The sequence below is a fragment of the Trachinotus anak genome, unplaced genomic scaffold, assembly GCF_046630095.1.
Source record: "Trachinotus anak isolate AG129_WGS33_773 ecotype Australia unplaced genomic scaffold, CSIRO_AGI_Tana_v1 ptg000015l, whole genome shotgun sequence".
In the NCBI taxonomy this organism is placed as follows: Eukaryota; Metazoa; Chordata; class Actinopteri; order Carangiformes; family Carangidae; genus Trachinotus; species Trachinotus anak.
In genome coordinates, this window is record NW_027273866.1 from 12,667,492 (window position 1) to 12,681,621 (window position 14,130).

General features: G+C 41.7%; 2 protein-coding genes across 8 annotated transcripts in view; one reads left to right on the forward strand and one right to left on the reverse strand.

The window, feature by feature from the left end:
• ckba (creatine kinase, brain a) lies at positions 1-5,925 on the reverse strand. 3 transcript variants are annotated; one of them, XM_071497639.1, is made up of 8 exons: positions 5,766-5,925; positions 2,546-2,733; positions 2,273-2,427; positions 2,055-2,187; positions 1,185-1,356; positions 954-1,077; positions 587-776; positions 1-411 (listed from the first exon to the last, which is right to left on the reverse strand). In XM_071497639.1, the coding sequence occupies exons 1-8, from the start codon at positions 5,786-5,788 to the stop codon at positions 233-235; spliced, it is 1,164 nt and encodes a 387-aa protein (XP_071353740.1). In that variant the 5' UTR covers positions 5,789-5,925; the 3' UTR covers positions 1-232. The 3 variants fall into 3 exon arrangements, with proteins under 3 accessions (XP_071353740.1, XP_071353741.1, XP_071353742.1); XM_071497640.1 differs by lacking the exons at positions 2,546-2,733; positions 5,766-5,925 and adding exons at positions 3,244-3,445; positions 3,854-4,090; XM_071497641.1 differs by lacking the exon at positions 5,766-5,925 and adding an exon at positions 3,854-3,970 and having other exon boundaries at positions 2,546-3,445.
• Positions 4,239-14,130, forward strand: part of trmt61a (tRNA methyltransferase 61A) — a 23,957-nt gene continuing 14,065 nt past the window's right edge. Inside the window, exons 1-3 of one of the 5 annotated variants that reach the window (XM_071497652.1) lie at positions 4,239-5,177; positions 6,111-6,191; positions 7,065-7,410. In XM_071497652.1, coding sequence (XP_071353753.1) covers positions 7,080-7,410 — 331 coding nt within the window. In that variant the 5' untranslated portion in view covers positions 4,239-5,177; positions 6,111-6,191; positions 7,065-7,079. Of the gene's footprint in view, positions 5,228-6,110; positions 6,192-7,064; positions 7,411-14,130 lie in introns of all 5 variants that reach the window. The other 4 variants (XM_071497654.1, XM_071497651.1, XM_071497655.1 and 1 more) reach the window with 4 other exon arrangements.

Genomic DNA, 14,130 nt, shown 5'->3' on the forward strand with positions numbered 1-14,130 from the left:
TTCAACTTCATCCAGAACTTTATTTCAAATCCATCCTCACCTTACAGGAACCAGTTCATTTTAAATAAACAAATCCAAACTGAGTGACACAGAGTGCATTCCAGGACAGAGTCAAACATTCAGACAGAGAGAGGAGGGGGGGGGGGGGGGGGGAGGGGGGGGGGGGAAGTAGGGGGGGGGGGAGAATTAGGAAGGGGAAACCGGGGTGGTGGGGGTGAGTGTTAGGATGGCTTTACTTTTGGGCAGGCATCAGGTCGTCGATGGACTGGCCCTTCTCCAGCCTCTTCTCCATCTCAATCAGCAGCTTGACTCCATCAACCACCATCTGTACCAGCTCCACCTCAGAGAAGCCCAGTCTGTCAGCGTTAGAGACGTCAAACACTCCGCCCACAGCAGCTGTGTCCACGCCACCTGGTGTCACAGAAGCAAGGAACAAAAAATAAATAAATAAATTTTTAAAAAAGTCATTACAATACAGACATACAATTTCATAATGTAGGAAATGCTGATGGTGACAAACATTACTCATGGCAATGCAGGCAGTAGGGTCTGCAGCTAGAATAAAGAAATGTGCAGGTTGTTGTACCTGTTCCACGTTTCTGGAGCCTCAGCCTCTTGAGAACCTCCTCGAACTTAGCGTGTTTGCTCATGTTGGGCAGCTTCACGTGCACACCTGCACGCAGGCCAGTGCCCAGGTTGGATGGGCAGGTGAGGACGTAGCCCAGGTGCTCATTCCACATGAAGTCATGGCCTCTGTCCTTGAACATTGTCTCAATCTAAACACAACAGAACCAGGCTGATAAGGTGCTTTCACTGTGTATAATACAAGTCAGTTAAAAGCACAGTAAGTTACACAAAACACATCTTTCAGTGGCTCGTGAACAGAAAACCTCCCACTGCAGATTAATGACTTGTTTTGAAATACACTGTTGAAGCTCTCATTTCCTGCCAACCTTGGTGAGTCCAGTACAGAAGCGATTGAACACTTCCTTCATGTTGCCTCCTTTCTGCATAGAGATCACACGCAGGTGGTCCTCCTCGTTCACCCAAACCAGGAATGTCTTGGTGTCGTTGTGCCTTAAGACAGAGGCAGAAAGAGGAATTCAGCTTCCTTCAAGATTAGCTCTATGAATGGAAAGACTTACAAAAGCATGGCTGACATGGCAGTAAGGATGAAGCCTCACCAGATGCCTCTGGCGTCAGGCCAGTCACGGGCCATCCCTGAGGCCAGCAGTAGAGGAGACACTGGCTTGTCAAACAGGAAGTGGTCGTCGATAAGCTGCTGCTGCTCAGCATCTGTCATGTTCTTCAGGGCGTAGTATTTTCCCTTCAGGTCTCCAGTCAGAGCAGCCAGAACTGCAGAGAGGAGATACAAGTTTTAAAACCCATGGATGTCAAATCCAGTGAAAGATGCAAAACCAATTACTATCACACTGCCACACAGAGCTTCAGCCTGCTGCTTTGACAGATTAGGCATTTTGTGGAGCTGAAACAATTACTTGAACTGAAAAATAGCAACTATTTTGATAATCTATTAATTGTTGATGTTATTTAAGGGAGAAAAAAAAATCTCCTGCTTCCAGCTTCTAACTTCTAATAATTTTCAGATTTTTCTTTGCCTTATGTTGTAATCTGTATATCCTTGGGCTTTGGACTACTGGGTGTGCAAAAAAATGATTGGATATCACCATGGACTTTGGGAAATTGTAAATTTTAATATGTTGAACCTAACGATTACAGAAGACAATAACTGACAATCAATAATAAAAGCAGTTGGGTGCAGCTGAGTCTAGTTTACAATTTAGTGTTATAATATGTTATTCCATCTGCTGCCACTAGAGGGCACCCACTGCCACACTAAGGACTTCATTGGATATCAGTCAAGCCACAGACTTGTACTCCAGCTTTCTTACATAACAGAATCATTCAGCTGAAGCCACGTCTCTGTCTGAATGATGGCAGTCAGTGCAGTACCTAGACATGGACAGATACAAAGTACCTGTATTGTCAAGAAGTAACTTCCTTAAAGTGCAGGTTGAAGTGGCCCTTTTTACCTTCAATGGAGAGCTTCTCCACACCACGCCTCTCTCCTCGGCTGCAGTGGGGTGGCAGGCAGAAGCCACGGATGCTACGTCCTGTTCGGACACGGGAGCTCAGAACGTAGTTGGGGTCGAGGTCGTCACCACCCTTAAAGAGGATGATATACGTTATTCTTTGCTCAGTTCCACTGTCACATTCAGCCTGGTTTAATGATGGCAGAGAGCTGCAGTACCTTCAGGTTGTCTGGGTTGAGGTCAGTCTTGTGCTTGTCTGTGGGTTTGTATCCTCCATGTCTGTCTGTGATCACAGGGTCCAACAGCTCCTTGAAGACTTCATACGTCTCCTCATCTCCAGCAACACAGCCCACAGTCATAATGTAGGGGTGGCCTGCACACAAAGTTCACAGGGTCACAGGAGACAATGGACACGAAACACACAAACTTACATCCTCGCTAAGTGAATGTGCTGAGTGTCATCAGGTCGCAGGATGGGACTGTTACTGTACCAGGATTATCAACCCCTGTCTGAATGACACCATCTATGGTGAAGCCGTTGGGAGTAGCCCGCTCTCTCAGCTTCCTGTACATGTCCAGGGTTAAGAACTTGGCCATGTGGTTGTTGTGCTGACTGAGCTCTGGAAACTCATCATCAGCTGACAGCCTCTTCAGTGTCAGCTTGGCCATATTCTCAGAGCTAAACAGAGAGACAGTCTACAGGGTGAGGGCAAGTCACCTGCCATACTTCAGTTTTTTATACACAGGTATATCTAAATTCTGTGAATGGTTTAAACCTGATTCAAACCTGAGGGTTGCCCCACACCTTTCAGTTTTGGGTGCAGCTAACAGGTTAGTCTACACAACATACTGTCACAGCTGACAAAACTGCAAGCAGCAGTGGATTATCAGATGCTCCACTGCATACATTATGCAACACTGGTAATCTTTACCATTTGCTATAAAGCTGTGCAATATTGCTCTGATAATGGAGGCCCATTTAGAGGAGGATGACAGAGTTTCTAACTGTTCAGCTCTTCATATGTCTATAAACCTAGGTCATAGTTTATCCCTTTGGCAAGGTCACAGTGCAAAAAGCTGTCAGTGTTCCCTTGCAGGAACATGAAGCACAGAGCGCCGCTGGCCATTAAACGCGGTCGATCAGGCAGAACAGATGGCTGTTCCGCCGAAAAGCTGCTTGGGTTTTTACCTGGGTTATCAACCCCAGTCTGAATGACATCATCCAGAGTAAATCCACTGGGTGTCTGTTTGCTCCTCAGCCGCTCGTACATAGCAGGAGTCAGGACCTTCGCCATATGATTGTTGTGTTTGCTGAGGTCCGGGAACTCCTGCTCCGGGGTGTATTTCATCTTCAACTGGTTGTGCGTGTTACCGAACGGCATGGTTGATCCCTGGGCGGAGGGTGGAGGGGAGACACGGTGAAAAGAAGCGAAGCAAACTGACTGCTGAGTGCGCACAGTGGGCATCAAGTCTACAGCTCATTCTAATTTTAAACATGTTAACATGTAGAACAAATGACATAACTATTGCATATAAAACCATGTAATATCCCGTAGTGAACAAAGCGTCTACGCATTTATATAGATGCCGATGCAGCAGTTACTTTTTAAGATACATGTAATGGATCGTATCATTTCATATCCTTTTATGAGACTTTTCCAGAGTTAACATTAATCCTTGTAATGAAAAGCGGACATACTCATAAGGCCAAGATGATCTGTCCCTACCGCCCTGCCAGCATCGTTAAAACTAAAGATCTTCAGTCTGTGTGACGGAATTTGAGGTAAATGCATTCCTACCTGTTGTTGACGGATTTGTGGACTACTACTACTACTACTACCAGGGGTTGATACAAAGATCCCTATTTTTCCGGCCGAAGAGCTCACAAACCACCAGCGGCGTCCCTACAGCTCTCCGGTCCGCCTGATGCCTTGAGATCGTAATTTATAGCAGAGCATCTCTCCTCCCATTGGCCAGTATTTGTAGTCCATTCATTCAATTGGACGCGGTTAGTCGGCTCCAGTAGGGACCCCTTCCACACGCTGAGATTTCACTCCCAATTCACACTTTTGAACAATAACTTGCAGTTTCCAAATAAAATCACATGACACGACCCGATCCAACAACTTTCCACTTTTTCAGAATTACTCTACCGCAGTTAAGTTGAGAGGAACTCATGTTACGTTCAAGTGACTCCATGTAAATTTATGAATTATACAACAAATCAAACTAAATTTGATCAGGTGCAATGCCCTTTGTGATAGTAATATACTACCAGAGCAGTGTTTACCTAGATACTTCAGTACAGTTTTGAGGCATTTTCTTAAGTATCCCCTCACTGTAAACTTCTACTTCTACTCCACTCTACATTTATTTGACAGCTATAGTTATTAGTTGCACTTCATATTAAGAAATAGAGATAAACATATATTAAGTTTATAAAATCTATGACACTTAAAAGTAAAGCAGTGACGTTTGACTTGTGACCCCTGACATTAAAATGTGTCTAGCTGGGGGCCCTTATCACAAGTTTTTCTTGCAGTAATCATTCCTCCTGTTCACAATTCTGTCCCTCTTTATTGGTATTTGAAGCGCATTAATCGCCAGTATGAACATTATGGAATGATTATAGCGAGCAAAACCTATTTTAGTGTTCATATGGGCAGCTGGCTGCTTTAAGAGAGACATGAAAAAATTGTAAACACATTTAAGTGTGTGGTGATGACAACTGTGGACTATTCAGTCATTTTTTAAAACATAAACATGGTGCAACAGTCATTTGCAATCGAAGGTATTCTTAAGAAAATTGCTTTCTCGTATGGTCGTTCAGTAACTGCCAAAAATTGCGGGGTCTCCAGCAAATCGCAGATCTACAAATCATCTGAACGGCCCCTTTGAATCTAGTTTGTGTGTGGAGAGAGATTTCCGATTCGCGAACCGGTTCTTCATCCGGTGCCGCTGACTTAACTTCCCCTGAAAACAACACCACGTGTGTGGGAAATGAATGGGTAGCTGTCAGCGCTGTCCACATGCAAGCAGAGCGGCATTAAGAGCAGAAATTGTCGTTTACTGACCATATTACGTTTTCGTAATAAAGTCCAACGGACAGCACTTCTGGAGAAGGTAGGCCGAGGGTCGCCAACGGCTCTTTGACTTGCCAAGCGTATTCAACGGTAACGGTCGCTAACGTTAGCATGTTAGCTAGTAGCAAGTTAAACGCATAATTCATTAAAAGCTTTTTTAGTGAAGTAACATAGGCTTGCGAACATTTTGCACTGTGACTCTTTGTGCCGTTTAAGTTTTAAACTATGCTATTTTCACACTGTATTTAAAAAGTTACTCACTAACTGAACGCTAGCATGCTAAGCTAACCGTTTGCAACAATGGTGAATCAGCCAGTTAACCTTAGCGTCAGTTAGGATGCTGCTGTCGTTAAACAAGGTAGTTAACGGTACAGAAAACCTAATTCGGGTGTTATGTCGAAGTATCTTTCCCTGTTAATTTTGGGCCAGATGTCGTTCTCTACAAAGGCTATTCTTATCCTCAACACTATCTTTCCCATCCAGCATAGCAACGTTAAATAAAACATGGATTCCCTAACCCGAATCTCGTAGGGCAAGCACACTTCGACAAAAAACCCATATTTTCTTAAATAAATATCAGAAATGTAACGTTAGCTGAACAGCGGTAGCCTTCATTCATCTCACTCACATATTCTCCAGGTTCTCCGACATGTTTTCTTTGGTGAAGCAGCAAAAATGAGTCCGTCTTCTCTCTCTGAGGTTCAGCAGTTAAATTAAACGATCGTTAATTAGCTTCTTAAATATGAAAGATGCTACATTTGAAAAATAACGGTCAGATACCAAACTGCACAGCTGTTACCACGGCAACGAAAGCGCCTCAGATTCATAGAGATGTCTCTTTATTCATTTTGGGCCTCTTTTAGGTAGTTTTGTCCTTTTGGTGTTGGTTTTCTGTCTGTTTATAATAGTTTTTTTTTTTGTCTCTATGGTTAATTTTTCACTTTATTTGTAGTCGTTCTGTGTCTGTTTACAGATGTTTGATCTGTACTGAAAAATAAAAACACACCCTGATGTCTGGTTGAGCTGTCTGTGGTCCAGTGGCATTGTGGGTAATGTAGGCATCAGGTTTTGACAAGGAATAACAATGCATGGAATGAAAATGACAACACCTTTGGTTCTGTTGCATTGATTTTGATATTTTTTTCAAAATTGTCTCTCATTAGTCTGACAGCGTTATAGGAGTGCAATGCTGAATCAGTTGAATACTCTTGTAAAGTATAAGGCTGGTGTGATTATTGTCTTTTAATTTTTTAATGAAAAATCCCCCAGATCATAACTGGAGACAAATCTATGCTACTAAATAGGACTGTCTACACAGACACATTTTGATGCACTAAAGCACTGCAAAAAAAGTTTCATTTTTGATTAATCTGACAATTATTTTTACCTCGATGTCTTGCTTTGTCCGACCAACAGACCAAAGCCCAAAGGTATTTAGTTTTGGTGATTGCAAACAGAGAAAAGCAGAGGACCCACACATTGGACTAGCTAATTGAGTGTCAAAATGGTTGACAATTAACAAAGAGACAGAGGATAACCTTTTACTGCCATAACATAAAATGTGTAAATGGCAAGAACTTGGTGATGCATCAAGAAATAAACAGGTCTTTGTCACTTGAATCAAACTTATGTCCGTTTGCCACATGTGCGTGTTAAGGGAACAATAAACGATGAAGTTACCAAACCTGAAATAAGCTCAGTTCAATAAAAAAATTTGATTATCTTATCTATAGCATTAAAGTATATTTAAATATTGCATTAGGGTTAGACAAAGATGTCCATGTTCTCTAGTTATATGATCAAAAATACTGTTTAGAAGATTGTACTTGTGTATTTTTAATGATAAATAGTGTTCTGTGTTGACTTGTGTTTGGTTTATATACTAAGTAAAACCAGCCTGAGTTCATCTTCTACCATCCTGTTGCAGAGTGACGCATTCACCATGAGTTTTGTGGAGTATTCAGACTGTATTCAGGATGGGGACGTCGCCATCGTCTACCTGAGCCACGACTCCATGATGCCTGTCAAGGTGCAGCGTGGCGCCCAGACACAGACCCGCTATGGAGTCATTCGACATTCAACAGACCTGATTGGTCAGCGTTACGGGTCGAAGGTCACCTGCAGCAAAGGCGGATGGGTCCACGTGCTTCACCCCACACCTGAGCTGTGGACTGTCTCCCTGCCACACCGCACACAAATCCTCTACACCACAGACATCGCCACCATCACCATGATGCTGGAGCTGAAGCCGGGATCTGTCGTCTGCGAGTCAGGTGAGGGTGGATTCATGTCGGATATGATAGTAAAGGTGTTGCAATGTTGTCACTGTGGATTTTACAGAACAATTAATTAAAGACCACACAGATGCAGATTAAATCAAGAGAAAAATATCACAAAGTTTGGTGCAGAGAAGCTGAGGCTGGACTGAGGCAAATGGGTTTAGTATACAATTTATTCTAGTGTTGTTTTGTGTTTACTCATTTTGAGAAGCTACGGCTAGTTAGCTATGTTACTAACACTGACTTTAACTTCAACCTGCTTCTGTCTGTCTGCCACCACATAAGTAATACATTCAGCAATGATACCAAAATCATTATACACAAATAATCACAAGGTAGATACGGCCAAAAATATATGGTTTAACAGAACAGAATACTGTAGTTCATGATCCACCATAGTATTTAGAAAGCTAGCCAATAAATGCCATCTCTCTAATGCAGTCAGCATGCACATTGGGATCTTTGCACATCACACACTGTACGTCCAAACTGGAAAACACAGCTCCAGAAAGACCATTAAATACGCCATGTTGTGAAAAAACTTATCTTATTCTTAAGCTATGACTCATAAATGCTATGACTCACTCATACATGTACACTGAATGACACTGAATCTCTACATAAGAAGCAAAGTGAAAGGAGCAGCTCAAGTCCTCTGTCAGTGTCTACACAGGATGCGTACGTGTCGGTTTGCCACATTTCTGCAGACTTCTGACCGCAATAGAAGGAAACTGGCTTGAAGCATAGAAATATATTTTGGGTTGTGCATGCAAAGCACGAATGAACTGCGAACTGTAACACAGCCTGTGCAGATAGTTGTATTAATTACAATAGAGGCATGTCTGTTTTTGTCTGGCATGTATAAAATGGACAACTGGAAATCAAAGCTGAAGTGTCTCTTGTGTAGACAGCAGCATGAATTGATTGATTTTCTGTATCAATGTCATTTCCCTCTATGTTCTACTTTAACCTGATTAAAACTGCCCTTTGCAGCTTTGCAGTTCTGAATACTTGGAAAAATTTGCACTTCACTCCCAAGGAATCCTGTAGTTAATTTTCAGAGTTTCATTTGTTTCATTACCCAACACCAGTATTTCATGTCAAGTGTGATTGCGTGTCGAGAAGGGATGTGGGCTGTTCTGTTCTGTTGCAGCTCATATTTTATTATTTAGTGAGGCTTCATATCTTTTCCCCAGCAGCAGTTCACACCTTCTCCAGATGTTCTGACCCACACAACCTCAGCTGTTTATATTGAACGTCATGGGATAGCTACAGATGCGCCTAAGATGATTATGTAAAACTGTATTCTTTATTTATTTTATTATTGTCACTTTTTGTCCTGCCTCTAATTTTCCCCTGCCATTTCCTCCAATCTCCAAGGCATCGCCTTCGTCTTCCATTTCCATCTGTTTAATTGCAATCACTCAGAGTGTGTTGGTTTCTTGGTCTCTCCTAGTCTAAGGGCAGTGAGGGGGATGGGAGAGGATGTTTGTGTATGTGGTGCAGTCCTTCATCATGTTTTACTGCTGGCACCCCCTCCGCATGTCATGTTATTGATTGTACTTTGTGAAAACTGTGTGCGTGTGTGTGTGTGTGTGTGTGTGTGTGTGTGTGAGAGAGAGAGAGAGTTGAGATTGGAGAGGTGATGAATGAGCCCAGCAGTAAAAATCTGTTTAGTCAGCACACACACCAGCAGTATGGAGAGGGCTGCATTATCTGCATTGGTATCATGTTACTCTGGTACTTTCTTTACAGTGGGGTGCAAAAGTCTGAGACCACTTTCCCATTTGCTTCAATGGGAAATGGATTAGAATAAAACAAGCCCTCTGGTAGTTTTATCATATCTAAATCAGAGGAATAATGGCTTGAATAGCAGATGAAAATGCACGGTTTATTAAATTACTTTGTGAATGTAGGATTTCATTAGCTGCACATAACAACACTTATGTGTATCATTATGTGTCAATGAAGTGCTAATCAGAGTTTTTACGGCACCGTGGTGACTCATAATGTTCAGCCTGAGTCTTTAACCAGTATGTGCTGTCCTGTGGAGGGGAGACTTTTTGTCAGTGAGCTGTATAAACATGCAAAGATTAGAGGTGATAATTTTGTTGGCCCTTCTCACTCGACCTACATGCCAGGCCTGCTGAACGAGCATTCGTTCATGTAGAGGAGTCACCTTGGAGGCATACTGTTCTGGAAATCACCCAAGCTGGTCGAGTGTTTGACGCTAATTATGGACTGTATGTTTTATTATTTCACTCCTGTATCAGTCTTTCATATCAAACGGGTCCAACGCAAGTATACTCGGCAAATATTCACTGCACCTCAAGGTCTGTTCATGTTAATGACCTCCTAGCAGAAGGAGGAACTTGTAAGTGCCCCCTAAATGCTGACAGTTTAACTGAAGAGCAACACAGGAAACAGCATGGCAGGATTTTACAAATGCCCTCTGGCCACTCTGTCCCTTCAGCTTCTCCTAAACTACACCAGAGTCTGGCACTGCTTCGACTCCTGGCAGTGCTGTTAGAAGCAATTAAGAAGAGAGGCTTTGCAGTGCATTAGGCTTTTATAACAGAATTTTGGATGCACACTTATTTCTTTAACTGTGTGGAAATTTGAACTGTTTACATCACAAAGGAAGAAAGCGTCAGATGACTGATTGAGGTACAGCCCTTAGAACAAAAAACAAATGATGTTGGGAAGATGCAGATTATTGTCAGTTCAGCTCCTCTCAAGTTGCACAGGTGGGAAAAATGTGAGGGTTTGGATCCCAGTAGTAATACCTCCAGCCTGTGAGGGATCATGACATTGTTTTAAGTGTCAATTTAATCTGTGCAACACACAAAATGTGACTTCATTTAACCTGTTAGACATTCCTTTTTTTGTGTGCAACTCTGAAAATAATGAACCCAAAACAAAGAGGTTACAGTTTGTCAACTCTTGATCAGTCATAAACCTGGTCTCCTTTGAAAAGTAAATTTTTAAATTTTACAACCAGAAAGTCAGAAAGAGCATAAGAGATACTGAACTAAAGTTCCAGAGGTATGAACCCGGTAGATGTAAGGTTCCTTCTATTTCACTATTATCATTAAAAAGGCAATATAAGGCCTGTAGTAGGACCTTTTTGTGTGGAAAACACTTTGGAGCCACGACTCTGAACCAGTTCTTTGTCAACAGCTGCTGCAGTAATATAGGGTTAGTGATATCCTAAAATGCTTTGCGCAGATAGAATCAGGAGACTTAGAGCTTTTCCATGTTCCGGTACAGATCAAAACACACCCTAAGCAGTAAAGGCTAAAGGGTAAATGAATACTCCCACGCTGTCAGTTTGTCGTTTAAGTACAAAAATACCAAAATATTTGCTGTTTACAGCTTCTAGGATCCAAAGATTGGACTCCTGTCCTCTGTTTCATATTAATGTAAGTGAAATAACATTGAATGTTTTGACTTGGCCTGACAAACTAACCAGATGGGCTTTTACTTTGGGATTGTATGAATTTTATTTGATAGACATCTATTGTTTGCTAATGTATTGGATCAGATATTTAATTCACTGCTGATATGATAAAGGGAAAATTAAGTTTTCTTGTAACTATGGTGGAATTTCATAAATCTGGTCTCATGATGCTCTAATTGCTGTAGTAGAAGTGTTTACATGCCGTGGTGTACATTAGATGCATATGATTTTTGGAGTATAAGAATAGCATTTTGCAGTTTAAATAGAAAAATATGCGCATCAATTTCTATATCATCAACCTGTGAAAACCCCAGACTTTACTAATAGCAACACACAGGCCCTCCCACCATCTAACAGAACAGCTACAGCCATCCACAGCATCTCTTTAACAACATTTAGGGGTTGAATGCTTTACTGAAGTACACAGAGACCAAACTGGATTAAATACAAGAAGAACCACTCGCTTACTTTCATTTTCTAAATTGTCTGCAGGGAAATTGAGCTCTTTGACTTCTGTCCTGGTTTTGCTTCTTGTCTAGCCAATCACCGTGCAGTATTTGATACCGATGGGGGAACAGAAAGCAACAGTTCATGCTCAACTTCCCCTCCCCCCACCATGTCTTCCTCTTGCATCTCTGCCTCCTCTCAGAAAGTAGCTGGCCACTGACTTGACGCCTTGTTCTGAAAGCAGATTAGAGATGCTGATATGTATCACGGGTTGTCTTGACCACTTGCATCAAAGCTCTTATAAAACGGTCATTTATTGTCATTTGACTAAAACGCTGCTAAAATTGTATCCATAACAAAGAGGCAACTGTGATTGTGGCCACCACCCTCTTAAAACCAGCTCCAAAGCTTTTGAAAAACACGTCCACTGGATCAAACAGAGCAGCATGTCCAAGTGTACCTCTCATGACACCCTGAAGTAGTAATGATTTATATCAGATACAATGACAATACCACAGTATATCAGCCAACACAGATACAGTGCTCATGGCGCGGCTCCAAGGACTCTAGGAAAATATCTCAACAAATTTTATATGGATTGTCTTGAAATTTTGCACAGAAGTTTGTGGTACCCAGAAAATGAATCTTAATGACTTTTACGATCCGCTGCCCTTTCATCTAGACCCACCATGAGGTCAAAACATTAATTTTGTTGGCTTACAGTGGCTAATGGTTAAGGCGCTTACCGCATAACTGCAATGTCCCAACCTTTTTCCAGCAGGGGAACCTTTGTTGGATACCATACCTTTCCCTCTCTGACTTTGTTTCCTGTCTCTGGATTGTCAACTATCAAATAAAGGCCAAAATACCAAAAAAAAAAAAAAAAAAAGAAGTAATTTATCTGATACTTGGGGCACAAAGGGAAATGAACTGTCAGTTCTGGCATGTACCTTTGCTTCAGCTGCAGTGATAGCTTTATAAAATCACATTTTGCTGTAATATCAAAAATGATGCCATGGCAGCACCTCAAGACAGTAACAAGTTCTGTAAAGTCACAGAATATAGCACCTCCCCTGTAGCTGTATACTTCCCCTCCACCTCAGGGCTTAAATGCATTTACTATCTAAACCTCAGTACGTTCAGTATGACCGATAACCACGTATCATGTGCATATGACATGTTCCTATGAAATAATACACAAAACTCTCTGAGCATGACTGAACAGGAAGCTTCAGTTAAACAGGCATGAACCAGACTGGTCCAGGATGCACACAGAATAATGCTTTTTAACATAGAAAGTGAATACTGTGTAAAGGGCATTTTTAACGTCATGATTATTTATAATTTTTAATTTTGACCCGTTTGGCCTCGTGCCACCAGCAGGTTGATATTTGTGGTTTTGAGTTAAGAATCTCAACAAGTATTGGATGAAAGTCGGTGCGTGATGAATTTGAATTGATCCTGTACGTCATGTTTTTCATTCGCTCAAACTGAATAAGACACCTCTTCATAACCATGTGGCATCAAAAGACTGTTGCTAAATTCCAACAATGAGTCACAACATGATGCAGCTGCTCAGACTTGCTGTCTGAACCCTGCATTTTTAAATTCTCAGAGGGTGTGTCACAGTTTTCTCTGTGGTTTTGTCGTTGTGTAGTGGGATTGTTTGGTGCTTGTAAAATATCTCCACTTAGTTAACACTTGAGGCAAGTGTCCCTCCTTCTCTTTGTGTCATATCAGATTGGTTTTTCCCCATTGCGTTTGGTTTGTATCTTACTAATAACCAGTACTGAGTGTCATTTGCACACATCTCTAACCTGGATTAAACTGTGCTGCAGCTTGGAAATTAACACTAACAATGATAAGCAGCGATGGGTTATCTGACCGTCCTTGTTTGCACTCAGGACTGACTGTCTCACGTTCTCAGTTGTCTTTGGTAACTGACGCACTTACTGTACAACTTAAAACGGCAGATTCCTTTTATCGAATTTGTGCTCTCCCACAATCAACCATGAGTGGAAAATGCACTTTGTGTACTCAGATGCTGCTGCTGATGGATAACGGTGCCAATTTTAGAAGACGGGTTAAAAACTTGTGCCTTGTGCTCACTTTTTATTTCTTCTTTAAACAAATCTGACATGATTTTACACAATACCGCTGATGTTGGGTGTATTTCTGGCGGACCTGGCTGACTACCATCCTTTACATCAGGACAACCAGGATGGAAACTGAGCCTGTCAGCACCCTGGCACCCGGTTTTGTGCTGATTGATTTCTGTTTATGCGGATCGAGTTTAGACAGCGTTGGTGCCCATCACTCAGACAAACCTCAGCTGGAGTCTCAGCCATTTCCTCTCAACGGTAGACTCTACTCTACAGATGATGATCGATCTGTGAGTGTGTTTGCACGTCTCTGACAAAGTCAAATTCAGGCTGTATAACAGTTTTACAGCGTGAGGCTGCAGTTTGCTATTCTACCAGGCTGCTGCAGAGCCACATGTAGGTGACACAACAAGACTCTTGCACAGCGTTGAATACTGCAGGAGTTGATTGGTACTGAAACAAATGGTTGATCAAACAGTCAATTAATTAAACAAAAAATCTGCTATTTTGGTAATCAATTAATCATTTAACCCATTTAACAAGCGAAGACCCAATCATTCTCTGTTTCTAGCTTCTCTGTTTTAATAGAAATAGTAATCCTCTATTAGTCCCACAGTGGGGAAATTTGCAAAAATGATGATTTGCTTCGCTTCCTTTCATGGTTTACTTTTAATGTAAATTGAATATCTTTGGATCTTTGAGGGT

Bases quoted from the DNA above. Each gene is read 5' to 3' on its own strand.
- ckba (XM_071497639.1), bottom strand. From the start codon at position 5,788: ATGTCGGAGAACCTGGAGAATAT. The intron at 2,188-2,272 runs GTACTGCAGCTC...ATCCTCTTTAAG, and splicing joins TCAACCCAGACAACCTGAAG to GGTGGTGACGACCTCGACCC. The intron at 777-953 runs GTTGGCAGGAAA...TGTTGTGTTTAG, and splicing joins TCTGTACTGGACTCACCAAG to ATTGAGACAATGTTCAAGGA.